This window comes from Centroberyx gerrardi, chromosome 24, assembly GCF_048128805.1.
Source record: "Centroberyx gerrardi isolate f3 chromosome 24, fCenGer3.hap1.cur.20231027, whole genome shotgun sequence".
NCBI classification, from domain to species: domain Eukaryota; kingdom Metazoa; phylum Chordata; class Actinopteri; order Beryciformes; family Berycidae; genus Centroberyx; species Centroberyx gerrardi.
The window spans coordinates 6,274,815-6,301,965 of record NC_136020.1 but is presented as its reverse complement, the minus strand read 5'-3'; the positions used below and the strand labels follow the sequence as shown (position 1 = coordinate 6,301,965).

The 27,151-nt window shown below is 42.7% G+C and overlaps 1 protein-coding gene across 1 annotated transcript; it reads left to right on the top strand.

Moving 5' to 3' along the window:
• Positions 1-240: 240 nt before the first annotated feature.
• Positions 241-27,048, top strand: tbc1d30 (TBC1 domain family, member 30). The gene is made up of 15 exons (XM_078281891.1): positions 241-957; positions 3,202-3,366; positions 11,952-12,013; positions 12,386-12,451; positions 13,224-13,349; positions 14,845-15,030; positions 15,240-15,309; positions 15,706-15,804; positions 15,948-16,116; positions 16,820-16,925; positions 17,049-17,155; positions 18,491-18,630; positions 20,348-20,590; positions 21,664-21,729; positions 23,013-27,048. Exons 1-15 carry the CDS (start codon positions 372-374, stop codon positions 24,347-24,349), a joined length of 3,528 nt encoding a protein of 1,175 aa, XP_078138017.1. The 5' UTR covers positions 241-371; the 3' UTR covers positions 24,350-27,048.
• Positions 27,049-27,151: the final 103 nt, after the last annotated feature.

Genomic DNA, 27,151 nt, shown 5'->3' with positions numbered 1-27,151 from the left:
TGCTACTATTTTCCGAGAGGTGGCGGATTGGTCCATAATAGTTTTGGCTCTCCTCTGATTGGTCAATCTACTAGTTGAAGGTAGGCTACTCTTCCGACGCGCACCTGCGCAGCTGCTGCACCTGTCGCGCGGCCAGAAGAATGTTTGGCCGCTGCCACAGAAGTTTGGGAGTGGGCTGGACCACTTCAGGCCTGCAGGGGAGGAAGGAAGACAGTCTGGAGCTTTCAGGAAGGAAACTAAAAACCGTGAGACGGGCTCTACCTCCCGGCTGAGGAATGGACTGCTCCCGGAACTCTATCCTCCTCCAGACGCGCAGGGAAAACTTTCTATGCTGTTTATTGAAATAATGACAACTGACATCTAGAAGAACAATGATAAGATCCGACGGGGCAGTTTTTGCCAGTTTAGCCCCAGTGAAAATGGCGTCGCAAGTGGCATTAACCGGGAATGAACTTTTGGAAATTGACATATGCGACGGCGGCGTGTGTTCCGAAGACGAGAGCGGGGTTTTTATCAACTCGGCCGCGTCTCTCCAGGACGGTTTCTCGGGTTTCCAGCAGTGGAGCCCGCCCGACTCAGGCTCCCTCTCGGCTACTGCCGAGTTACTGAATGACACATCATCACCTCCCGGACAGCAGGAGGTCCCCAACGGGCACGGGGCTGCACCTGGCACCATTACTGCCACCCAAAGGACCAGCACGGCGGGTGACTCTGACTCTGAATCCCAAGGAGATGAAATGAAATGTGCACGTACTTCTATAGTGGACTGCTTGTTGATTGAGCTTTACGACACGTACAGCGGCGGCAACAGGAGGAACGTGGACAGTTGGGACAGCTCGACCGAGGCGTCCAGCTCAGACGCTTTTCTGGGTCGCAGTAACACTGGATCCAGCTTCCTGCAGGAGCTGCAAGAGAAGCACACTAGAAGGCATCAGATGAACTACCTGGCTCAGAAAGGTGAGGTGTGTGTTTGTGTGTGTGTGTGTGTGTGTGATCCCTGATACCTCCCTTTCCCTTTGGTATGGAGAGAAATGCATGCCAAAATTAAACTGCCAAATATATGACAGTTTAATTTGGCCTTGAATATTAGTAAAGGTACCTGATAAAGTATGACTCAAGACTTTCTCTGAATCTTAAAGTGACACTCTTCAGTTCGGCATACACATGACTCACCAAGCAGGAATTATTTAAATAAAATTTCAACTTGTAGAATTGGTTCGTGTGTTATTCCCTCAGTAGAAAGCAGTATTAACAGGAATGTAGTACAGGGTAAACCCACCTGAACTTAGTTTACCCGCCTTTTTATTTACAGAGGAGTTGCCCACCTTTCTAGGACTGACATAATCCTTTATAATATAAAGTCATAGTACATCATATTAAGTAGGCTAGTACCACACTGAAGTAAGTTATATGAACGGGTGTATATAAAGAAAAGAGTGTAAATTAATGTTTTTCTGAAAAATATAATTGATTTTTTGGTCTATATTGGTGGTTCTTTATCTTATGGTGACCACCTACTCAAGGTCATAGTTTGCCCACCTTTTAATTTGCTACTACATTACTAATTGTGAGACAATTTTTAAAAAGCAGTCCTATTCATCTTCAAGTCATTTCACCTTTATTTGATAGTGAACAATGGAGAAACACAAGAAACCATGCAGGAAACAGAGGGGGAAATGGAGTTATATGAGAGCCAGAGGCAGAGATGGACTTAAACTCGCAGTGTTGTGAATACAATTGTAGCTTGTTTGGCTTGCTGAGCTACCTGGATGCCCCATTATGAATTCAATAGGATGGGTCTCTAATGAATACTATGTGCCTTACATTCTTGGTTTATCCAAAGCTATGTAGACAGTAGTTTTACAAGTAGGCCTACAAGAGGATTTACTGTAATCAGATGGGGGCAAAATGCCACATGTCTGTTTCACATACACACATACGCACAGGCTGACAAGTGTGTTTACAGCTCATTTACTACTTGTCAAACAGTGTCGCCTCAGAGTCTTGAATGGTACGTTATTGTGAGTGCCACGCTGCCATTGTTTCCTCTGTTCCTGTGGAATCCTTCAGTAAATAAACCCCGGCCTGTGTGTGGAGTGTTTGCCCTCTACGGCTGGGTTTACACTGGGTTCAGGACGGTAGGCTCGGTCGAGTTAAACAAGGCAGTGGGCTGATGTGGGATCAGCACTCAGGAAGAAGGTTTCGAGGCTGCTGGTTCTGGAATCGTTCTGATAAGGCCGCAGGCAAAGAACAGTGAATTCTGTCTTTTCTAATGTGTTCGATCACAGCTTCATGGCAAATGAGGGAAAAATCTGAGATGATTTTAATATATACATGATAATTGGTCAGCAGGATGGCATAGTGAGTAGGGAGACTGTCCTTCACCCACCAGCAAGACAGAGAGGAGGGTTGGGTGGTCATAGGCCTTCTGGTTTTTGGTTACTGTTTGCCTGCAGCATGGAAAACGGACTATAATGACTGTGATATTCTGATCTGAGCTAATGGCACATGGAGTAGAGACATCCCAAGATAATCCAAGCCATAATGATCAAATTTGACAGCACTTTGCTCAATAGATCATATATGAGACAGAGCTGAATAAATACATCCTGTGTGATGTGATTCTGAGACATGAAGACAGTGGGAGACACAGAAACTGTGCCTGTTATATATGAATTGGTCTGTGTGTGTGTGTGTGTGTGTGTGTGTGTGTCTGTCTGTCTGTCTGTCTGTCTGTCTGTCTGTCTGTCTATTCCTTCATTAAGTTTCATTTGAACATCCAGGAGGTGACATTAAACGGTATTCCCACTGGTCACTGAATTCCTGGAATATCATGGAATTTAAGTGTATTCCATATAGGGAATGTTGGGGAATCAATTCTCTAGGAAAGTCAGGGAATATCAGGGAATTTTACAAATCAGTCTCTTGACAGGAATATAGCAGAATGTATTTTGCAACTTGTTTCACACATTTGTTGCATTAGCTGGTGGTTTTCAGCCCAATTGTAGAGGAAACCAGACTGTTCAACCCTTTAGAAAAACAACATGAACAAACCAGGAAAGAAGAACATTTTTTAGGTCATGGAAACTTAGTTATGAAAAATCATTGAAAAGTCATGGATTCTTTTCATCATGGTGGGAACCCTAATAAACTCTTAACCCCCAATATTTTGTTTTTGTGTCTATCTATGTGCGTTTTCAGCCCCTGAGGAGCTGCATTCAATCATCCAGGAAGTGAAATACCGCACAGGCCTGCAGTCGGCCAAGCTGCTCCGCCAGCTGAAGAGACGAGACCGGCTTTACCACAAACTGCAGAAGAACTACGACATCATCACCGCGTGCCTTCAAGCCGTCTCACAAAAACGACGTAAGAATATACAGTTCTTGCTTTGCATGATGCCTAACAAGACGGACAGGTTTAAGGACATGGTGCTGTATAGCACGATGCCTGTTAAACACCAGGAGCGCTGCAGGTATCCACAGGTGCTCTTGGAGGAAAGGAAGAAAGGAAACATAACCACAAATATGTTTTCATGGCATGAAAAATCCAAGTCCAGGCACTCATGTGGGTTTGAAAGTTAAAAGTCTTTAATGGAGAGGGTTAAAACATTAAAAAACACCTACATGCCTTCATCAGGGCAACTTTCAAACCCATATGAGTGCGTGGACTTGGATTTTTTTATACCACAAAAACATATTTGTGGTCATTCCTTTCATTCCAATAGCTAGTATTGATTGTCTCAGAAAAAGAAGCAGCTGACACAACTGCCACTGCTTGTATTCAAATTATTCTCCAACAAATTAGTCATAAAGATGTGAGTAAAACGACAGCTCAACCTGACCTTTGCCTGACCTTGTCACACTGTGTCTAGGTCTTATAAGGCTTATAGGCAAAAAAGCTTCTTTTGTCAAGTCGAGCCACTGAGTGCTTGGCCAGGACATAACTTTAATCTGGAGTTGAAATTGAGTCTGTCTCCTGTCTCCAATTTGTCCCAATGGTTATTTTGATAGTAATTTTAGAATTAATTTTAGCATTTGTCTATTGACTAAAATGTCAATTTACTCTTGTCAGCCTACATTTTTGTCCACAAAAATGCAAAATCTTTTTAGTCTGGTTTTTTTAAGTTCATGGTGTCTAGTTGACACCATGAACTGATAGATGGGTTTGCCAAATACTTGGCATAATTGTTTTTATTTTTTGCCATAAAAATGATCGGATCTAAGATATTGAATATCAGCTCAAAACATCAGCTTCAGTCCAAAAATATCAGTATTGGCCTTCAGAAACCAATACAGTTGAACCGTAGTGTCTAGCTTTGGGTGAAAACATAGTAATATAAAATATGTCTGTTAGCAAGTGTTTTTTCTGTCATACTTTTTGTCAAAACAGTCAACACCACTCTGCAGAATGGCAGATGGCATTTAGCTGTAGAGGAAGTGAATACAGGTGGCTGCAGGTTGTGTTACATTTATCTCAGCCATCAACTGCTCTGACTCACTGTGCTGCCAAATCCTCTCCATCCTGTTTGGGCAGCCAGTCTAATAATAATTTGTCAGGTTGTTTTTTCTTTCCCTGACATTTACTTAAATAGCTAAAACACACTCATTTTCTCCAACTGATATTTGTTCCATTGAAGAGCAGGATGGGGAAAGTTACTTTTAAAATATCATCCATCACAGATTACCTACTGAAAATAGTTAGACAAACCCACTGATGTTATACAGTTGCTTTGAGTTACTTTTGAATTTAATGTGGCTTATCAAAATGTTGACAGTTTTCAAGTTAAAATAAAAATTAGTTCCAATTTTAAGTGATTTGAATACTTCTAAATTGTGTGCGTGATCAAAGCAAACATTTTTTCAAAAGTGTCTGTAATGTAGAATATGTGATATTGGGTGTCTTCCTCATATATGAAGGGATTTTAGGTTGTGGGACAGACTTTGCATCATAGTACTGAAGCTCAGTGTGCTGTATAGGACCTCGTTCTAGTCGTCATATCACATGCCATATGAAAAGTACTGTCTAAATTTACATAAAAGACAGCGGCCTAGACCCTCCCATGCAGACTATGGGGGAAACATACGTTCATTTTCATATCCCAATCTCCCTGCCCTCCTAATCCAAAACTGCTCCTGAATATTATTCTAATTTAATAGACTGTGTGGTTGCATAAGAGACTATTGGAATAACATGGCCTACAGAGGTAATTTTTCCAGGGAGGAGATTATGGATTAAGCCTAGTCCTAGTATAATATATGCATGGAATTATACTCCGGACTAAACTAATGAGGAACCTGATTGGAATTTCTTTTTAGGAATTGGGACTAGGCTTAATCCATGCTATCAACACCTTCAGGGTCCAGTTTTCGTGGTCGACCATTCTGAACTCCTTGCAGATGTGTGCTCACTAGAGAATAACAATGATCCACCAAAGAGAAAAGTAATTGAAAGAGTTTAGGTGTGCATTGTGTTATTTTTCTTTTCTTTTGAACTCTTCTTTTCTGTCAACATGCAGCATGGCGGCTAACAAGGAGGTAGGGCATAATATATTTCAGCACTGTTGCATTGATTTTACACAATGTTTTATGCAAAGCCTTTAATGGGAGTCTTGCAAATACGATGTCACACCACTGGTGAGATTGCCAGTATTTCACCCAGCAGCTGGTATTGGATCAGCAGTTACTGTATATCTGACCATCGTAATGGCTGGTGATGTAATGGTAAATAACATGGTAAACTATGGATTTAAATTACACTATAAGGATTTACATTAGTTGAAGAAACTCTATTTTACAAATTAGAAAGTCAGTAAACTGAGTTCAAGAGTGTTTGCCCTCCACTGCATCCCTGGTTATGGCACATTATCATCAGATCTGTTTACAGTTATGGATTCATAATGTCAATAAGCCTAGATTTATTTTCCATGCAGGAGGAAGCACTTAATGGTAAATCAGAATCTCATGCATTATTTATTCTGTTTGCAAACATAATTTTCTTTGTTCATTGCTCATTTTTCTGCAGGCGATTTGGTGAAGTAGGTGACTATTTATTCTAAATCAGTGTTTCTTAAATTTGGGGCCCACAGCAGGTTGCAGGACTGTGTCTGGTGGATCCCTCCCTGGTGGGTCCCAGGCTGAGTAACCCATCAGTTTGGATTTTAAAGGGGGTATTTCTAATAAACACCACTTTATTAGGTACACTGCCCTGTTTACGCAAACAGTCCACTCCCCCAGGCTGTGAGTCATGTGGCTGTGACTCAGCATATAAATCATTCAGACAGAATGGATTAGTTCAGTTACTGTTCGACTAAAACGTTTGAATGGGCAAGACACGTAATGGAAGAGGCTTTATGTTCTGGTTGGTGTCAGATGCACCAGTTCCAGCATCTCAGGAACAGACATTATCCTAGGATTTTGGCACTACAGTGTCTGAAGTTTACCAAGGATGGTGCCATGAACAAAAAACATCCAGTCAGCCAAAGTACCACAGCTGGATGACTGAAGAGTCAAACTGGATGTATCTTGTTCTATAATATTCATATGATTTCTTATGAAAAAGTTATGCATCCTTGATTCGTACTATACCTATACATTTGATTGGTACTATACTTACACATGGCCAGCCGCATAGCCTATTGCTAAAAAACATTTGGTTAAGGTTAGGTTTGAGGTTTAGGCAACTAAAACTTTGGTTAAGGTTAGGTGAAAGTGTGTCATACCCAGTAATAACTATATACACTGAATGTACAAAATATTATCTTCCTGATATTGAGTTGCAGTTCCTTTTGCACAGTCCACATCTTTGTCTCAATGCTTAAAAATCCCTCTGCAACTCGTCTACTTCTCCTCATCTACATCTCCTCCTTTGTGATTGGTTTAGATTTAATAAGGGAAATCAATAAGGGATAATGGCTTTTACCTGGATTCACCTCATCAATGTACTTCATGAAATGAGCAAGTGTCCCTAATATTTTCTACATTCAGGTTATGTACGCAAACAGCTCACTCCTCCAGACAGTGAGTCGCTTATTATCATGGTCAAAAGATGATCAACTTTGTAGTGTTATGCTGTTTTCTAAAATGTGGTTACTGTTATATTCTGTTAATGTTTCAATCACCTGTCAATACGGAAATAATCTTAACACACATAGTTATAGCCTCTACACTACTCTCCTGTCTTCTTTTTCCTCTCCTCTTTTCTTATCCCCTCCTCTATTTTCCCTTCCTTTCCTCTCCTCACCTGCTCTCCTCACATCCTTCCTCTCGTCCTAATTTTAATTTCTCCCCTCTTCCTCCTCTCCCCTCTCTTCCTCTCCTCTCCTCGCTTCTCCTCTTTTCCTCTCCGCTCCTCCTCTCCCCTCTTCCTCTCCTCACTCTTCATCTTAATTTCTTCTCTCCTCTCTTTATCTCTCCTCTCCTGCCCGGCACCATTACCTCATCCCCCTCTATCTCCTCCCCACATGTCTCTCCATCCTACCGCATCCCTCCATCCGCGCACCTCCTCCCGTGACGCCACACCGAGGAGGATGAAGAGGTGTGCAGCAGCACCGCCGACCAGCAGCAGCAGAAATCCTTATTTCCTCCTTAACGGATCGGCTTTTTGACGCTTTAAATCACATTTTATTTAGATGTAGGCCTATGAGTCATGTGGATATGGCTGCCTGGACGTTATTCTACCGCTGAGTGATGCAGGGACTTTTCGGAATGGAATGTCTTATTGTTTCCGCGCGCATCAGTCGGAAAATCAAGCAGTCACCGGAAGAGATTTAAAAGATCCGATCATCAATTTGATCGATTGATCCTTGTACCATCTTGGAGGAGGGCATCCGGGGCTACAGCCGGCGTCTTTGCGCATCGGGATGGACGCGCCGCCAGCCAGGAACACGTGAAGGAACATATTTTATTAAAGCGAGGACAAATCCGGGGAAGAAACGATGAAATGATCGAGCGGGTCGAACAGTTCGATCACCGATGAGGCAGGAGCGGTTCGCCGCCGCCGGGCGGAGGCCGAGGGCGGGGGTGAAGCAGCGGCAGCAGGGATCGGGAGGGGTCGGTAACATCATCAGCAACGTGCTGAAGAAGCGGAACGGGATCTCCAGGAGCGCGCCCCGGCTGCTCTGCACCTTGGAGCCAGGTGACCGGTCAGGATGTCTGGATGGGTCTATTCACTAAACCTTATGGCAAAGTCCCTCCATCCCAACACTCCCAAACCCGCTTATATAGACATAGACTCGATTTCTGGGGAATTTGTAGTGGAGCAATGCCTGCTGACTGACAGTATTATTTTGGTCCCTGTGATAAATTATTACACGTATGGCTTCCTGTAGCTATATATAGACCTACTTACCCACATATCATTCACTTTATTTCCCTTCATATTTCCTCTAATTTGTTATTTTTTGTCTATAGGCCTGCAGATGTTTCATTTTTGGTATATATTTGTATATCATATGTCCATATTTTTTCCATTGTTTTTCATTGTTTTTTCCTTCATATGATTTAGTTCTACTGCTGCTATTTTTCACACCCTCATAATGGTGTTATCCATACCATTTCATAGGCTGCTTTCATTCATACATTCTGCTTAACATTCTAGGTAAGTAAAGGCTGCGTATGTTTACATGACCCTATTCCGCTACATTCTTATTCATATTTTCCATTTGCTGCTGCAATGACCCAATTTCCCTATACATCATTAGGTCATAGAAAGATGGATCATTAAAGGTTCATCTTTAAGTCACCAAACTATCAGCTTAATCTTGGGCCTGAATGAATACCTGAGCCTAAGTGATTAAAAAAAAATAAATAAATAATAATAATAATAATAACAATTCAAATCATGGAAATATTCAGGACCAGTGTTCCCTCTAATCTGATAGTTTGGTGACCTCATTTATCACATATCACACCAAATGATAATATCTTGCCAGTCATCAGTCACTAGGCAAATGATATTGGATGCAGGAACTTTGCCATATAGTGAAACCCCTGATTCAGGTGATGCCTATATCCAAAGAGACTTGCTATAGGGTGAAACAAACCAGCATAACATTAAGTGGTAGAGGGTGTAGGTTGTTTCTCAAATGCCATTGTGCCCCTACAGAGTTTCACGTTTATTAATCCATTGCAATGTGTGGGTTTGACAAGGTAATTCAAGGATAATAGTAGTCCTATACTACTGTGGTGCTCCATAAAACAGACTGTCTAAACAACTGTCTATTGGCCTGTGGTGCTGAAGTGAATGAACACTGTTGCCTCACTAGGTTTTTGTAACACTTGGGTTAGGGTTATGGGTTGTGGGGTGTTTTGGCTTGGGCTCCTCATCTGTCTTTGTTTGGATCCCAGTTTTAGTAACTTAATGCAGCTTTCAGTCCTGAGGGTTAGGGTTAGAAAAAAGAATAAAGAATACGCAAGAGTAAATGCACATAATAATCACAAATAAAAATAGAATACAGACCATAGTTTAAGTAGGAGGAGGACGCTGGGGGCACAGACTAAAATAGGAGATCATAGCCTATACTGTCATTTCATATTTTCCTATTCTGGGGGTTATTGTCTTGTTGGGGTTATCTACTGCATGCATGTGGAGGAAACACTGACAACACTCAGCTCTGCTCAGGCATCCATCCATTGCTCAAATGTTTGATTGCTGAGGCTCAGTTAATGATTTGTAAAGTATCTAAAGGTTATTACTGAAACAGTATTTAATAATATCTCAAGAAAATGCCTAATCTTGTCTAGAGCAGGGGTTTTCAACCGTTTTTATGTGACTGACCCTCAAATAGACATAAAGCCACATGGACCTTTATTTGGTACGATTTTGTCCCATGTGCAGAGATGTGGTGGAGGTAAACCAATGTAAACTCAGTTTCCCCACTTTTTTATTTGTAGAATAGAGTTTACCAAAGTTTTTAGGCTGATATAAATCTTAATGATATTAATTTTAAAGTATACATCATAGTAAACCCTAAATGTAAATGTTTTTATTTCCCACTACATCACTGCTTATATTGGAAGATTTTGTTTTTGTGTTGATGTAGTATTGAATTGTAGAACTGTCTACAATGTAATGTGGGGAGATAATAGCAGTGAGAGTCACACCTACGATCCCAATAGTCTTTCTTATACATTCTCTAATTTCAAATCAATTAAATTATAGTACAATTAAACTATTACTCATTTTGATGAGGCACCCCCTGGAACTCATCAAGGACCCCTACGTTTCCCCCCGGACCCCATTTTGAGAAACAGAAGTGGGACAATGTTAGCCTTCACAGTATGGAGAAGTAGTCTAAACACACACGTTGGTCGTGCAGCGGTGCTACGGCGTGGTGTCGGACTAATCTGCGACAGGGAAGTAGGAGGGCTTTCCGTGTTAATCCTCTCCCAAAGCCCCGAGAATAAAGCGGCGCTCGGCCAGAATGGCGCAGGACAAAGCGACAGAGACTGACGATGCAGGTTAAACACCCATTTTGTCTGCTATGAAGGAGTTTTATTGTACAGAAACCGAGATTTGTCAGTCTGTTGGTGTGATCGGCTGCTGTTGGAGACTGATCACGGTGGGATAAATGGACAGAGAGAGGGAGAGAGGGAGGGAAGAGAGAGAGAAATGGCCGCAGCCGTTCTGTAGTTGTTGGCCAGGAGCCGAGAGATGTCAGGACTTTCCCTCTCAACTTGAGATCAAAGTTTAATTTGCGTTCGGTCCTTTGATGGTTTAGCCTACTGCTCTAAATATTCCCTAAAGAAGTTTGTGTGTGCGTGCATGTGTGTGTCAGAGAGATATTACATGATTCCCTGTAAAGCGGAGATTGAAATGCGGATTCAGCACCACGCGGAAAAGGACAGCGACTTCTCCCCAAAGCGTCTCAAACGGTCTCAAAGGTTCAAAACTCATTTCATTTTCACCCCGCAAGTTTTCCATTTAAAGCTAAGCTCCGGCGTTGAAACCCGAGATTTTGTAAAGGCTAACATCATCTTCTTGGAAAGGCTAAATCGCTAAATTTCCCCTAGGAGCTTTTTTTTTTTTTTTCATCTCGAGGAGATTGTAAATTGTGACCCGGGTCTCCTCATTCTTTTCCGGATTTGGGATTTTAATATGCTGTCGCTGTCAGAGTTATATAGGGATGTAGTGGAGGGTAAACCCACCAAAACTCATTTTACCCACCAAAAATCCTGATGAGGTGCATTCAATGTATGCATTATAGTAATAAGTATCAAACTAATGTTACATGTTACAAGTTATATGAGGGGAGTTCAAGAAAAAAGCAAAACATTAATGCTTTTCTGTAAGTGTAATTGGTTTTGTTTGCATTGATTGTTGTTTGCCATATGATGATCACCAACTGGAGGGCAGAAGTTACCTCTTCTTATATTTACTACTGCATCACCTGTGATGTAGCTTGGGTCATTCATAATATATGACCAGCTGAAGCCTCTTGATATCAGTCCATACAGAAACTTAAGTGTGTTTGAGTGAGTGAGAGACAGAGAGAGGAAGAGGCATTAGATGGTAGAGAGCAGCAGAGAATATAGGAGGATCCGGTTAGACTATATAGATTGGGTATTAGTATTATTGTTGTTTTTGTTATTATGTGTTTCAATTAGGAGTTTTAGTGTCCCATGGTGTAATTGCTGTTTCAGAGGCTTTCCCACTCAGTCAAGAAAAAAAAAATATGGGGGAAATACTTTTTTGGCATGAAAATTGTCACATTTAAAGATATCAAATATCGGCAATTGACAGCTTTAATATAAAGATGTCAGTATGGGTATCGGCATTCAAAAACCCATATTGGTCAAACAGGGTACAGCACAGAGTAAAGGTTTTCAGATGGACTCAAACTCATCCATCTTGAGACTTATGAATCCCCGCTGGCTGGGGTTTGACTGGATACAAGGAAGTCAAATGGATACGTTTTAAGACTGTTCTCACTCTGCGTCTCTGTTTGTTTACAGGAGTTGACACAAGGCTGAAGTTTACCATTGAACCGTCGCTGGGGAAGAATGGATTCCAGCAGGTGAGCGCTCCGGCTTTTCTGAGCCCGGTGGGATTCACATTGAGCCGCCGAGCTCGGGGGAGCTTTTGTAATCAACAAAGTCTTAGTGATCCGGCTTAATCCGATTTGGCCTCCTAAAATGCTACGCCTCTTGGGTTCAGTTCAGGAGCGCGCAGACATTTTCTGTGTTTTCTCTCAGCAGGGCTCAAAGTATCAAGCCCGCACTTGTCAGATACACAGTAATATAGCTGAGGTACTCATTGATCTGTGCTGCTGTTTCTCCTCTGTCTTTCTCTCTAACTAAGTGTGTTACTGGCTTGGTCCATGGTCTCAACAGGACTAACCTGGTTAAATATAGGGTAATTAAAAATGTGTGTGTTTTCTTCCCTGCAGTGGTACGACGCCCTTAAAGCGGTTGCTAGGCTCCCAACTGGAATACCCAAGGAATGGAGGAAGAGGGTATGTCAATTTAACTTTCAGTGGACACTTTTATCCAATATTTGTATACAGTTTTGTCTTTGTTTCTTTTTTCAACCCTGGCAGTGTTAGTGCCTTGCTCTACTCACTGAGTAACACAGGGAATGGAACCCTTAACCCTGGAGAATCTACTGTACCTGTCCATGAAAAATCTCCTATATAAAAGGACATTTGCCATAATGTATTTCTCCTTTCTAATGTGTCTGTGCAGAACCCAAAAAGTGCTGAATAAAAGAAACAGATGATCCAGATGTCCTTTCACTATAAAAGTCTGTTTTATTTGTTATCGCCAGGCATAGAGATAGCAGAGTCTCAGAGAATAATGAGACTGCACTAAACTGTATAGAGGCACTTTGTCCACAACCCACTCCATTCATTATACATTATTGCTTTATCTCTTGGGAAGAGAGAGAGCAGGGAGATGGAAATGATTACTTTCATCTTCTCAGAGGTGAGATAAACAGTGAAATGTCCTCTCTCACTTTGCAAAACGTAATGCATCATTGTGAACAGAAGTGCTGGAGTAGGGAGAAAGTTTAGAATATTCAAGTACGGCAAATAGGAAAGTAAAAATGTTTGTTCAGATGACTCGCAATACAGTAGCAATAATTAATAATCATGAAGAGAGCAGTATGTACAATGCTGGATATTCAAATCTATCCCAACTTTGGTACAGTTTCTGCTTTAGGTTTAGACCTAGAAGCAGTATATATTATTCTACCATTAATACGGTTCCTTGTGTATCTGGTACTAGGTGTGGCTAACCCTGGCAGACCAGTACCTCCATAGTATCTCTATTGACTGGGAGAAGACGCTTCGTTTTGCCTTTAACGAGCGCAGCAACCCGGATGATGACTCCCTCGGCATCCAAATCGTCAAGGTAACCAGATAGTGTTTGTATCCTGGGGGTTAGGAGGAGTGTGTGTGTGTGTGTGTGTGTGTGTGTGTTGGGAGGGGGTGTGTAAAGAGGGGGATGGGATGAGTGTGTATGTGTGTGCGAGGGGGATTTTGTGTGTGTATGTGTGTTTTGAGTGTATGTCCTGAGTCAGCAGCATGGTGTCCAGTGTCGAGGCCCTAGCATTTTTGAAAGCCCTTTCTAGTGTAATGCAGGGACTCTTACTCTTTTATCTAGCCCAGAGCCAAGGCTCATCAAAACATGCTACTCCTCCAGCCATGTAGAGACCAACCAGGAACAGTTATGCAGCCAATTTACCATCAGACTTTAACAGTCACTGATGTAATGTATTGTAACTAGGTTTCAACCAATAAGTGTTTTTGAAGGTCGATACCAATATTTTTGGATAGCCAATATTTTGTGGCACAAGTATTCTGTGTTTCTCCCAGAATTTGATCGTTGTCAGGTTTGGAAAAACAGCATTTAGACCGTGGAACTCTCCATTAAAACTCTTGAGTCAATTCAAACCAGTATGATATTGATCAATTCTACAATAAATATGTAATCAGTCAATCTGCATCATATCATCAGAGGTGGACGACACTGACTGGCTGATTTTTAACAGAAGGCCAAAATTGGCCTGATGTTTTGCAAACCAATATATTGGTCTAACTCTAATTGGTGCACTTGTCCTTTAAGGACAATGAAGGAAACTAATTTTGGCAACTAAGAAACAATGCTTTGTTAGGTTGTTGAGAGGTGGACGACAGTGACTGTCCGATATCCCATTTTTAATAAAAGGCCAATATCATCACAATATATTGGTCTAACCCTAATTGTGACCACTAGCTAAAGATGGAGACAAAATGTAAAAAAAAACATGGATCTTGCCGATTGAACAGCCAAAAAAACAGCTAAAAACGAGGTGATTGGTGGACATGAGGCCTTAGCACAGCTGTTTACATGAACACTTACTAATTATATCACCTACTAATAAAATAACGTCTCTTGAAAGTTTCCATGCTTGAGTTTGACGTGACTGACCTACTATTTAGAGCAGTGTCCGGTCGAGGATGTTTGCTTTTAGCTGTGTGTCAGAGCAGTGGATGACTCCATCATGGAAAACATTACAGCTGTTTTCTACTTCCCAATGACTCAGACATTCAACAGAGTAATGCCTGTTCCCATTAACGGAGCAAAGTCCTCTCTCTCTCTCTCTCTCTCTCTCTCTCTCTCTCTCTCTCTCTCTCTCTCTCTCTCTCTCTCTCTCTCTCTCTCTCTCTCTCTCTCTCTCTCTCTCTCTCTCTCTCTCTCTCTCTCTCTCTCTATGTGGGCCATAAAACAGTGATTTTCGTCAAGGTTTGCCCTTAAATCAGGGCATGAGGAATTGTCTTTTTTTTTGTTTTTCTTCATTCCTGATCAAAAACAGAACTTGCAGTGAAATCAAATGATCCACACTGTACCTCCCTCCCATGCACAGGACCTACACAGGACGGGCTGCAGTTCCTACTGTGGCCAGGAGGGGGAGCAGGACAGGGTGGTGCTGAAGAGGGTGCTGCTGGCGTACGCCCGCTGGAATAAAACTGTGGGCTACTGCCAGGGATTCAACGTACTGGCTGCACTCATACTGGAGGTCACAGAGGGCGATGAGAGCGATGCACTTAAGGTACACACACACACACACACACACACACACACACAATGACAGTTGAACATACCGAGACAAAGAAAAATGAATGAAAATATGTAAAATATGAGAATATACTAAAAATAAAGTATGAAATAAGTGGGAAATTATATATACATACATACATATGAAATATTACTCCACAAATCAACATCTGATGTCTGTCTGTCACCCCTCTCTGTATTCAGGTGATGATCTATTTGATTGACAAAGTGCTGCCGGAGAGTTATTTTGCCAACAACCTGCGGGCACTGTCAGGTAAACACAACCACACACAACATCACCAAGGTTCAGCAAGCATTTTGGCCATTTATTTGTAGCAATCAATCAGTCCTATAATGTACGCTGCAAGACAAACAGCTAAACCAAAAGTGTTTGCATTTTGAAATTTAATTTTTAAAACACGACAAAAGACTATACATAATTGCTTTAGCCCAGAAATGGACCAAATTTTATACACTGTAATATAACAAGCTGGACTCTACATGTCCAGATTTGTAATGATTTAAATACGCCTGTTATCATCAATAGCATTAGTTTGAGTGGTTGGTTAACAGGGGACACTCTTCAGGAACCAAGGCACCATGGGACATTCCAGCTCTATGCTGTAACTCCATCTTCGCTTTCTTATGTCTCTGTTCCTGTGTCTGTCAGTGGACATGGCGGTGTTTAGAGACCTGCTGCGTCTGAAGCTGCCCAGACTGTCCCAGCACCTCCACCACCTGCAGAAAGCTGCCAACAGAGAGGCCGGAGGTAGGGGCGTGTGTGTGTGTGTGTGTGTGTGTGTGTGAGAGAGAGAGAGAGAGAGGGAGAGAGAGAGAGAGAGAGAGAGAGATACAGAGACAATTCATTTAGTAACAAATCTCCATCACAGTGCCTCTGTGTGTTTCCCTCAGGCAGCTACGAGCCCCCGCTGACCAACGTGTTCACCATGCAGTGGTTCCTGACCATGTTCGCCACCTGCCTGCCGCCCCCCACCGTGCTGAAGATCTGGGACTCGGTTTTCTTTGAGGGGTCGGAGGTGCTGCTGCGGGTCGCCCTCGCCATCTGGGAACGACTGGGAGAGTGAGTGGGCCGCTGCACTGAAATACAACAGTTTGGTTCCAAAAATTTGATATCCACCAACTCTTAGAAAGATGATAGCAAATAGGGTTTGACTGGTGTGTGCTAATAATACTACTAATCCTACTACTACTAATAGTAAAACATATTCATGCATACTTGCGTGGAATCTGATCAAAATGTCACACTAGAATCAATTCATATTAAGGTCTTCCCATTAGACAACCAGTGTAGTATTGATCAATTCTACAATAAATATGTAATCAGTCAAACTGAATCATAACCATCATATCAGACGTGGACGACACTGACTGGACCAGATCTGATTTTTAATAAAAGATCAATATCAGCAAACCTACATGTCAGTCTAACTCTCATAGCAATAGCACAAAATTAAATGATTTTCTGACTTCTTAAAGGATGGAAGATAACTTCAGTCCTTGGTTGACAAAATGACACCAATTAATGGCAAATTAAAATGACAGATTTTATTCATAGATTGGCGTAGGGTGTACATTCAAACCATTAATTTTAGAGTACTGGCAAACCAAATGTGAACTAAATCTATTTTGTACATATTTCTCTCCCTCTATCTCCTCATTATCTTCTTTCTTGATTTCTCCTTCCCTATCTCTCCCCCGCCTCCTCTCTCTATCTTTTCCTGTCTTTAATCCGTCTCTCCCTCCCTCTGTCTCTCTCTGTCCAGGAGGATCGAGTATTGTCAGACAGCAGACGAGTTCTACAGCACGATGGGCTGTCTCACGCAGGAGATGCTGGAGCACAGCCTCATCGATCCTACTGAGCTCATGCAGGTAGCGCACACATTATTCACAAACCACTGAAAATCACTTAACACCAAAAGGTTTTTAACCAGCATGCAAATCAGTAGACAGTATTTACGTCACCTCTTCTCTCCTCTCTCCTCCCTCCATCAGGAGGTTTACTCCATGGCCGTGTTTCCCTTCCCCCAGCTGGCGGAGCTGAGAGAGAAATACACCTACAACATCACCCCCTTCCCTACCTCAGTCAAATCCAATGGAAGGTCAGTCCCATGCTACACTGTACTGTGTTATCCTCACAAGTCTCCCACATTCAGAGTGTCCGCAGTAAAAAAAAAATGGGCCTTCTATGATGATTTCCTGTATAAGGAAATATGTTGATGAGGGTTTTTTTATGGTTTTGAATGGTCTGTTCCACATAGTTGAAAGTAATCATTTATGGTCTTTAAAAAGTTCATCAGTTTCAGCAGGTATGGAGCTTTGCAACTGAGACAAAATAGTAATGATTTCATAACATAGTATACCAGGGTGTCCATGGGTCCTGAAAAAGTCTTAAAGGAATAGTTCACCCAAAAATTAAAATTCGGTCATTATCTACTCATTCTCATGCCAGTACAAACTCAGGTGAGTGTTTTTTCTTCATACAACTTACCTGGAGTTCTCCAGGCTCGCTGCTGGAGGAGCTTCTTCCAGTGAATGGGGAGTGAATGGGGAGCCGGACGTTCTGCTTCAAAAAGGGCAATAAATGTCCATAAAATTACTCCATAAAGCTCGTGTAGTATAATCAAAGTCTTCTGATGGCTGACGATCACTGTATGAGTCGAAAAAAACGTAATTTGCTCCATTATTTCATGAAAATCCGAGGCGATCGCCATTGCATGTATTTCCGCATTACCAAACCTCACGAGATGGAGGTCGCGCACTATCGCACACACAAACCTTGCGCGGCCACGGTGGAAGAAGCTCCTCCAGCAGCGAGCCTGGAGAACTCCAGGTAAGTTGTATGCAGAAAAAACACTCACCCGAGTTTGTACTGGTATGAGAATGAGTAGATAATGACCGAATTTTAATTTTTGGGTGAACTATTCCTTTAAATGACCTAAATTTAAGGCCTTAGAAACAATTAAAATGTCTCAAATACAGTTTTCTTTTCACCATGTAATGACAGGCTTTTTTTTAAAAGATTTTTTGGGCATTCTCACCTTTATTAAATAGTCTATAGTGAAGAAAGTTATATAAGCAGTGATACAAGCAGGCTTGGGAAGTAAGGCAAATTAAATTATTCAAATGTCATGAATTGTGTTTCACCAAAAGAAATGTATGGGACTGGCATTAGTATTGGTTTTATTTTATCATGTGGTCTTACTGTACTTGCACTTCCAGTTGGTCACAGTAAGTTTGACCCACATGCATTTACACTCTTAGATTAATACAATGTGCCAAAGATGTTTTATTTTCATTGTATCCTCCCTGTTTCATCTCAAAACCAGTGTTGTTAGTGAAGTTACAGTAGATTTGTCTCTGGGAGCGACGCGCAGGTTGTTACCAAGCCACATGTTGTATCATGATCTGATGATGATGATGCTGTCTTGTTCCAGTGGCGGTCTGGGCAGCTGGGAGAGCGATGATGACGCTGACATGGACGATGAAGACTCGGTGGTGACGGCGCTCGGCTGTCTGGGGCCCCTGGGCGGCCTGCTGGCCCCCGAGCTGCAGAGATACCAGAAACATCTCAAAGGTCAGTGCAGACACTCAAAACACACAAAATAACAAACTGAATGTGAATGGAAGCCGATGGAGACTGTATGGGGACAGCAGCCAAGTGGCTCCAGACAGACCGCTGCCCCAAATCCTCATGTTCTGCCCCCGAACCCACTGCAAGTACACACTGTCTCTGCTCCGTTTCCTCCAGCCAAATCCCCACTTCCTCCTCCTTCAACATCTCTTCCTGCCAAACAGGGAAAGGCCCAATCAGACCGAGGGACTTGGCTAAAAACACAGACTAGAATCTGACACACTTGTCATCACACCCTGGAGTGATTTAAAAATGATTTCAAATAGATTTACATGGTACATGGTACGGAAAATATTGCTCATTCTTAAAGGTGCTATGTGTAGCATTTTAACATCAATAAATCATTACCACATTCATTTTGAGACATTTGAGTATAATTACTGTAAAAAAACAAGACTGCCGCTGAGAAGATTAGCACCCTCTACAATGCATTTTACAGGTGTGACAGGTGGAGAAATCACTCCCAACATATTTATCCTCTTCAGTAAAGGGAAAGACACTAGGGAGGGGGGCAAGAGGCGAAAGGTTTTCTGTGAAATGTAGTCTTAATTTGGAGAAATGAGCACTAACAACACCACTGGTGTGAGATTGAGGCTACCAATCGTCTCCATCAGGCCCTCATTTGTTTACAGTAATTATACCAAGGTATCACAAAGGTAACTTGTCTTCAAAGGCTGCTTTCGTGTAAATCTTATGCGTGATGACGATGTCATCAAAAGTCATGCAAATAAACAGGAGTGACTGACTAACAGTCTGCCAGGGCTTGTTTCATCCAGAGCCAAACGTCATCTTTGATGAATGTCATTTCAAATTGAATGGATTTGGATAGTCTCCAAAACAGTGTTTCAGTCATGTCTCTATTGCAAGAAACATTTTGTATTTCAAATTGAAAATAAATTCAGTATCGACTTTCCAAATTCTGTTTTCTTCCCAAGAGATTCTGTCACTAAGTGTTGTGTCTTGAGGGTTCAAATGATTTTGATTAAAGAGGATGAAAGCAAAACTGGGGAAGCAATTTGGGAAGAAACGGAGCTTAAAACGGCCCAAAAAAAAAGGCACATTGGATTGTGTCTGATTTGTGTATTATTCTGGAATGTCGTCTTCCCGCTTTTGAACCAAAGCTCTTGACTCTAATCTCTGGTTTCTCAGTTTGTTCCCTGTCAATCTGTCTGTCTTTCTGTCTCTAAAAGCAAACATCATAGTCATAAAATAAATCAAAACACATAAAAACAAGAAGCTAAAAATATTAGAGGGTAAAAAGAATTTAATAGTAAGAATATTAGGATAAAGGAAGAAAGAAAATAACTGAAAATGGACAGTCTGCACCCCTAGACACTATTTTAAATACAAATTCATATTGTATATATTATCATTCTGTTTTCTTTGTCTCAGTACAGTATGTTCTACTGCTGTTTTGCAAATTGTAATTCATATTTTGTCATACTTTTCATTCATAATATGTTCCTGACATGGTGGAATTGTCAGTTGCATTACATTTAATGCCCACATTTACTATAATCTATTTATCTATTTAATGTAATTAACATTCTATTTTTCTTTGCTCTATCCGTGATCATTTTGACTGCCACACCCAGTTTCCCCTGCAGGATCCTTAATGTTTCATCTTAACATACCCGTCTTCCTTCTCCTTCACCACCAGACCAGCGCGGAGAGCAGGGCAACATAGCGGAGCTGAGTCCCGGGGCGGTGGGGGCCGGAGGAGGAGGAGGGGGAGGAGGAGGGGGTGGAGGAGGAGGAGGAGGAGGCAGAGCGGAGCATCAAGCAGCCATCAACAGCATGATGATGGAGAGGATGAGCACGGACATCAGCGCCCTGAAGAAGCAGTACGCACGCATCAAGAGGCGGCAGCAGCAGCAGGCTATGCAGCTCTACATACGCACAGGTAGGGGGAGACAGAAGGCTGCAGTCACACTATTCTGCTGCACTATTATCACACTGCCAGTGCCAAAAACTACTAGCTGATTTGGTCCAGTTAGTGTCGTCCATTTCTGATATGATGGATATGATGCAGTTTGATTGATTACATATTCACTGTAGAATTGATCAATACTACACTGGTTGTCTATGGGAAGACCTTAACCTGAATTGATTCTAATGAGACATTTTGATCAGATTCCACACAAGAATGTATGGATATGTTTGTATTAATAGTAGTATCCTGGATTTCAATGGAGTGTTTCCCATGGTGTAAATGCTGCTCCAGAGGTTTTAACATCTTGCCAAGCATAAAATTCTGGGGGACATACTGAATATTTGCAGGGAATTTTTGGTTTGAAAATGGTCAAATGTAAAGATACTGAATATCAACACAAAATATTTGCCATAGGCAGCTTCAGTCCAAATATATCAGTACCAATATCAGCCTTCAAAAACTCATATCAGTCAAACCCTAGTTATAAAGAATTTTTTTTTTTTTTTTTTCAAATATCATAAAGACTCAGTAAGGGGATCTTCTGCTAAGTGTTTGAGAGTTGTACATAAATACTGTTTGCAGATAGTGGCAGCAAATGCAGCTAGTCACCATGGAAACAAAGTACGTGTACAGCTTTTTATTATCAGCATGAAATGCAGGCGAGGCAGCGCTCCGTCTTCTTCAATAAGAGTGGAATATTGTGAACACACCCAGAGAAACACGAGCACACAGAGAGTCTCTCTCTCTCTCTCTCTCTCTCTTCTCTCTCTCTCTCTCTCTCTCTCTCTCTCTCTCTCTCTCTCTCTCTCTCTCTCTCTCTCTCTCTCTCTCTCTCTCTCTCTCTCTCTCTCTCTCTCTCTCACACACACACACATACACACACACACAGAGACACACCCTGAATAAACAGTACGTAGATAATGAAGAAACAGTACACATACATCAAGAGTAGCTAATACCTGTGGGGGCAGAGGGACACACACACACACACACACACACACAGCACAAAGCGAGGTGTATGACTGTCGGTGTGTGACTCATAGGACCTGGACTTGGAGTGACCACAAATCCAGGGGTTCTACAGGAACCTCCTACCAAACCCAACGATGGTACTGACCGCCGCAACGACCATACTGGGTTGAACCAATGGGTGATCAGAAATGGGGGTGTTCTGATTTGAAGGTGTCCAATGATTCCCTGGTGTTTGAGTGAATGCAATCTGATTAATTAAGTGGGCAAATGGCTATTAATTATAGAACAAATTAAATTAAAGAGCATATTATTGCCTACTGTCGCTTAATTATCCATCGCTTTTTAATGGTTTAAGGAATACCTCGGCTAACTGGTGATGGTTTTGGGGATGGTGGCAGATGCAAGGTAGTATTTAACACAATGTCAATATGTCACTTCAATATTGATAACACATTGAGGATATCTCCAGAAGGGACACATGTCTCCAATTTGACTTGATTTACTCTCTAGTTTAGGCATAGTCCAGTGAGATTACCATGATCGCGATGAAGTCTCCTTTCTATCTGTTTGATGACTCTTCTCATTCTATATTGGAAATCATTACATGCTTCTTTAAAACCTCCCATTACTAACCTCTAATTCTGCCCGGGCTTGTAGCTCCTCCCCTTCCATCGCCTCTCATTGCAACGTATGATTTGTGAGGCTTGTGTAACAGAATTACAGTGAGTTTGGCAATGGATTTGATTTTTTTTCCCCCTTCAAATACAAACATCTATGCCGGCACACACACATACACTAAGTCGTCCACACTAATCATCACTCATACGAACAAGCTCTTAAAGCTCAGTAATCTGCTTTTATATAGGCCTGTTTACCATAACAGAGTTTACTGACTTTGGAAAGAGGCCAGAAATACTGTGCATTTATGGTAGTATGTACTGAGTGGTATTTTTGAGAGGGAGAGAAAAAGAGAGAGAAATGGTTCATGGCCAGTAATCCTAAAGCCGTCTTGCTCTGAGAGGCTTGATAAATGAAACCTTCAGAGGAAGAACCATACAGTATGGAAGGCTCTCCGGTGGCCATATTGGAGGTCCTCAGCTCCTGGCATCAACTGCTGAGAACAGCTGATTAAATTTCTAAACTAGTGACTCAGGTGTCTCAACATTATCAAATAGACAGTTAATTTCTGTGCTTTTTTTGACTGGGAACTGATCCTTTCATCACTGATACATCTGATTGATTTTATGTTTAGATAATGTCAGCTTGTTAGCTAGCTAACCACAGTATCTACACAGCCAACACTGCAGCAGGCCTCCATGATGGTGTCAGTCATGGTTGCAACTCAAAGCCTTTGTAAGCCTGGTTTAATATGTTTGTGTGTCTGTCCCCTAACCCCCCCAAACCCCCACCTCCTCTCCAGATAAATGCCCCGCCACCAATGTCCTGGCCTCCCAGCTTAACCCCTGCACCCCAGTGGTCAACCACCTCCTCCTGGGTCGCAAATCGCGCGGAGGTTCCCGGGGCTCCAGACCCACATCTACCACCACCGCACCCACGCTCCCGGGGGCCCGGCCCGCCCCTCTACCCCAGACCCAGGCCTCCCCGGCCAGGCAGCACTGCGGCTCGCTGCCCTCCAACGGTACCGGCTCCCCAGGAAGCTCGGGAGGAGGCGTGGGCTCGCCCTGGCGCGCCCACGTCCGGGTTCACCGCAGGAATATAGCCAGGGCCCGAGCACAGCTAGGCTTCGAGGATTCAGAGGAGAGGGAAGAGGAAGAGGAGGAGGAGGAGGAGGAGGAGGAGGAAGGAGAATCAGAGAGAAGAGAGGGTGGAGAAGACAGGAAGAGGAATGAGGAGGAGGAGGAGGAGAGAGATGGAACGGGAAAGGTTGATGAGGAGGAGGAGAGGAAAGAGGGGAGTGACGTCCCTGCATCTCCTTCTTCAGATCCCACTGTTACAGGGCCAGAATGCGAAGAGGTTCAACAGGTTACAGATGCGAGAAATGTGGCGGAAGTGAGAGAGGTGGTGGAGCAACTGGCCTCCCTGGATCTAGAGGCCGAATCGAGCCCCCCCTCCCCCGCCGACGCTCCCCCAAACCCCAATACACAACCCGGCTCTCCCCCTGTCACACCACCAGAGTGTCACCCAGAGTCTGCAGCCGCACCCCAAGTCCCCGTCCTCCCTCCGCCGCCGTCCTCACGCCGACGCAAAGAGTCCGACTCCTCGAGTTCGGAGAGCAACGCCGGCTCCCTCGGACACTTCCCCTCCGTCGCTCCACCTCCGTCTCACCACTCCTCCACCTCCTGCATCCCCTCCTCCTCGCCCTCCACTCTGAGTCCGTCCCCGTCCCCGGCTCCCGTCGATCCGTCCCGCTCGTCCTCCCCCGCGCCGTCCTCCTCCTCCCCCCCGTCCCGCCTCACGTCTTCCCCTTCCGTCCCGTCCTTCTCCCCTCTCTCTCCTCCCGCTCCCTCCGGCTTTTACATGACCCCGTCCCCCTCCACCCCCTCGCTCTCCTCCCTCTCCTCGTCGTCCAAATCTCACATCCCCTCCTCCCCGTCCACCCCGGCGCTCTCGTCCACCTCCGCCCCGAAGCAGTCCGTCTTCTCCCCATTCCCGTGCGTCAAGCAGCCCAGGAAGTCGGTGGCGGCCAGGAACCTGGGTCTCTACGGTCCCACCTCCAGAACGCCCACGGTGCATTTCCCGCAGCTCAGCCGCAACCTCAACCGCAGCAGTGCCGTCAGCACCACCAGGAGGCGATGAAGACGGCGTGTCCGTTACCAAATCCACATATTGGTCGTTGACCCCGAGTAGACGCTGACGGTGGAAACACACTTGTCACTTGATAGGAAAAATCATTCTATAGTTACACCGCGTTGCCTCTCGCATATCGAGGAAACAGCCCATGTCCTATATAAGTGGATTGAAAGTGTAAAGATTGTCATTCACCTTGTAAAGGCTCATCCCGAAGTTCACAAGCCATTACAGACGCACAAGACTATGTGTATAAAAACTGTGTGAATTTGTGAATTTACAGTCATTTCTTAATGGTGTGCTAAAGGTCAAAGGCGGAGTGTTTGAACTGCATGGGTATTATTTTACTGTCCCGCCGAGGAGTTAGATGTTATGAACACTGGGAAACAGGAGTATTATATCTATCCCTTTACAGCGGCCTATCCAGGTCCTTCTTGGCCATACATACAAAAAATGTTGGGACGCCACATGTGAGGCTAAACTAGGTTTGACTGACTCTATAGTGTGTCTGAGTAAGGCACCAAGTTATTCTCTATCTATGCTCTACAGCAACATCTCTTAAAAAGCGGGTTGTGATCCAAAATGGGAGACGGGATTCTCTCCATCTTAGACAAATGCCTCATTTCGGACTCATGGAGCAAAAATGAAATACTGCTTTGTTTCCTAAGAGATGAGACTATAGCCATCCACACGTTTCTATGCCAAGTATTTAAAAAAAACTACACAAGAAACAAGAGATACCTAAGAATTTCTGTAAATGAAGAATCATAAACTTGTGTCCAGAAAACCTACCCAATCTTAAAACTTGTGATGTCCTGAAGCACTTAATGTTTTGTCCTGTTAAAGGGTCTGAAATGAATCTGTGTGTACTCTGACTCCGTCTGTCTGTATCTCGACTGTTGGACACGAGGAATGTAATGTCTCGGCCACTGATCGTAAAGTAGCTGTGAATGGGAGTGTTGATCTGAGAGTGTTTTGATTTGTGTGTGTGGGCCCTGAAATATGAATTTAATTATTCATGCATTGGAGGGAGTACTGTATGGATCTGATGTGCAAATGTAAAGACAAAGGCTTTGATGCTGAAACATAATTGGAAATTATGAGGTGTCATAGCAAATGTAATGTCTGGATGTTGGCTTAAGAAATGGCTGAATGTTAGCTAATCCTGTCCATCTAGCTCTGTTCATGTAAAATAAATCAGCACAACACTTCAATACATGGATGACATCAAGTTTTTTGGAGATTGGCTTGTTGGTTAACTTACCTGCAATGATGAGATCATGGACTCCATGCTCCATGCTAACACTTTAGCATACAACATTTTCAGTGATAGTAGGCCACAAGTAAGAAGACTGAACTTTTTGTAAGAAAAAGAGAAATATAGTGTAAGAGAAAGATAGTGGTTTTTATTATATGGCCTAAAGGTTAATGAATTTCAAAAATGAAATATTAACTCAATATACCTGATGTAGCTATGGTTTATTTTTGGGACTATTTCAGGTGAGTAACCATGTATTCATCCGCTGCGCAGTGAGTTTTAGCTGTAAATTGTCTCCTATCACTCACCTTCGCTTCCTAAGAAAATAGGGAAGAAGTCCCTGCTAGTTCAAAACAGTATGCTCTTTTTTTATCACAATTTGTGGATTTCTTTTTACCAATCTCCAACATTAAACTGCCAGATAGCCTCATTTCATTTAAGATGACTTACCATTTAGCTTTAGAGCTGCTACAAGTTCTCATTTTCTCACTTTTGATGAAATGCTAGTGGCTGCTATCAACTCAACATGCTGCATGCTAAAGAGTTAGCATGGAGCACCGGAGCCAGTGATGTGCACATGGACATATGTGTCTGCTGGATTTGAAACTCTCTTTACCTGTCACCACAAAGTATGTTTCCCTTTTGCCACCGGTTGTCTCTGCCATTGTGCACATTATTTTTCTCATTCCTATAATCAACCTCTGTCTATGGCAGCCATTTTATCTGTAGTAGCCAAATGACTATTCAAGTATGTTGCTCTGCATGGTTGTGTCCATCCTTGTTTTGTATAGGAAAAGATAGGAACACACTGGAACAACATATCCCAATGATTCCAGCTTAAACTGGTTTCCATTGCCACCAGTTCTGTGCTGGGGAACCTTTACCTCTGGCTGTCTTGCTGTAACAGCTTTGGGAAAACTTCATCCTTGTTATTTGTATACACTATGTTTCATTGGTATCAGCCAATATATTTATCAGTCCTTGAATTCACCAGAATTCACTAAACCACTTGAATGCCCTAAAGACACGACATGCTTACCATTGATCACAACATCAATATGTGGAGATTTTTTTTGTTTCACATAAAGTTGTATCTAGTGTGTGAGGCCTCTTTGAGTGACTGTACATAACATGTGGATCATATTACACCAAATTATCCTTGGCCACCAAGGGGAGGCTGACGTAGAACAAGGGCACAACCACACTCCTAATAAAGACATACTTTGAAAAGAATTGACTCATTTGCATGGTTTTCCGTTTAAATGACTATTTGTACTTGAATTCATTAATTTATGTACAGCAGTTCTGTTTCTGTTAGTTGCCACCGTAACCATCAAATTCTACACGGCTTGTTTTTTTTTTCTCATTCTTTCTCTCTTCTCCCCTCACACACACACATGCAAACGCTATTGCTGTTTTGTTGCTATAATGGCAATTTCCCTGAGGGCATCATTACAGTTTCATATTAATGTTGCTAATAAACAGCCTTTTCATGCGCTTGACTGAAGCTGCGGCTATTCCTCTTCTGCTCCTCTTCTTGCGAGAACGCTGCA

What these genes read in the sequence shown, in the direction of transcription:
- tbc1d30 (XM_078281891.1), top strand. Translation starts at nt 372, where the DNA reads ATGATAAGATCCGACGGGGCAGTTTTTGCCAGTTTAGCCCCAGTGAAA. An exon ending in CCAAGGAATGGAGGAAGAGG is followed by an intron (nt 12,452 to 13,223) that starts GTATGTCAATTT and finishes ATCTGGTACTAG; the next exon opens with GTGTGGCTAACCCTGGCAGA. An exon ending in GCAGCTCTACATACGCACAG is followed by an intron (nt 20,591 to 21,663) that starts GTAGGGGGAGAC and finishes TGTGACTCATAG; the next exon opens with GACCTGGACTTGGAGTGACC.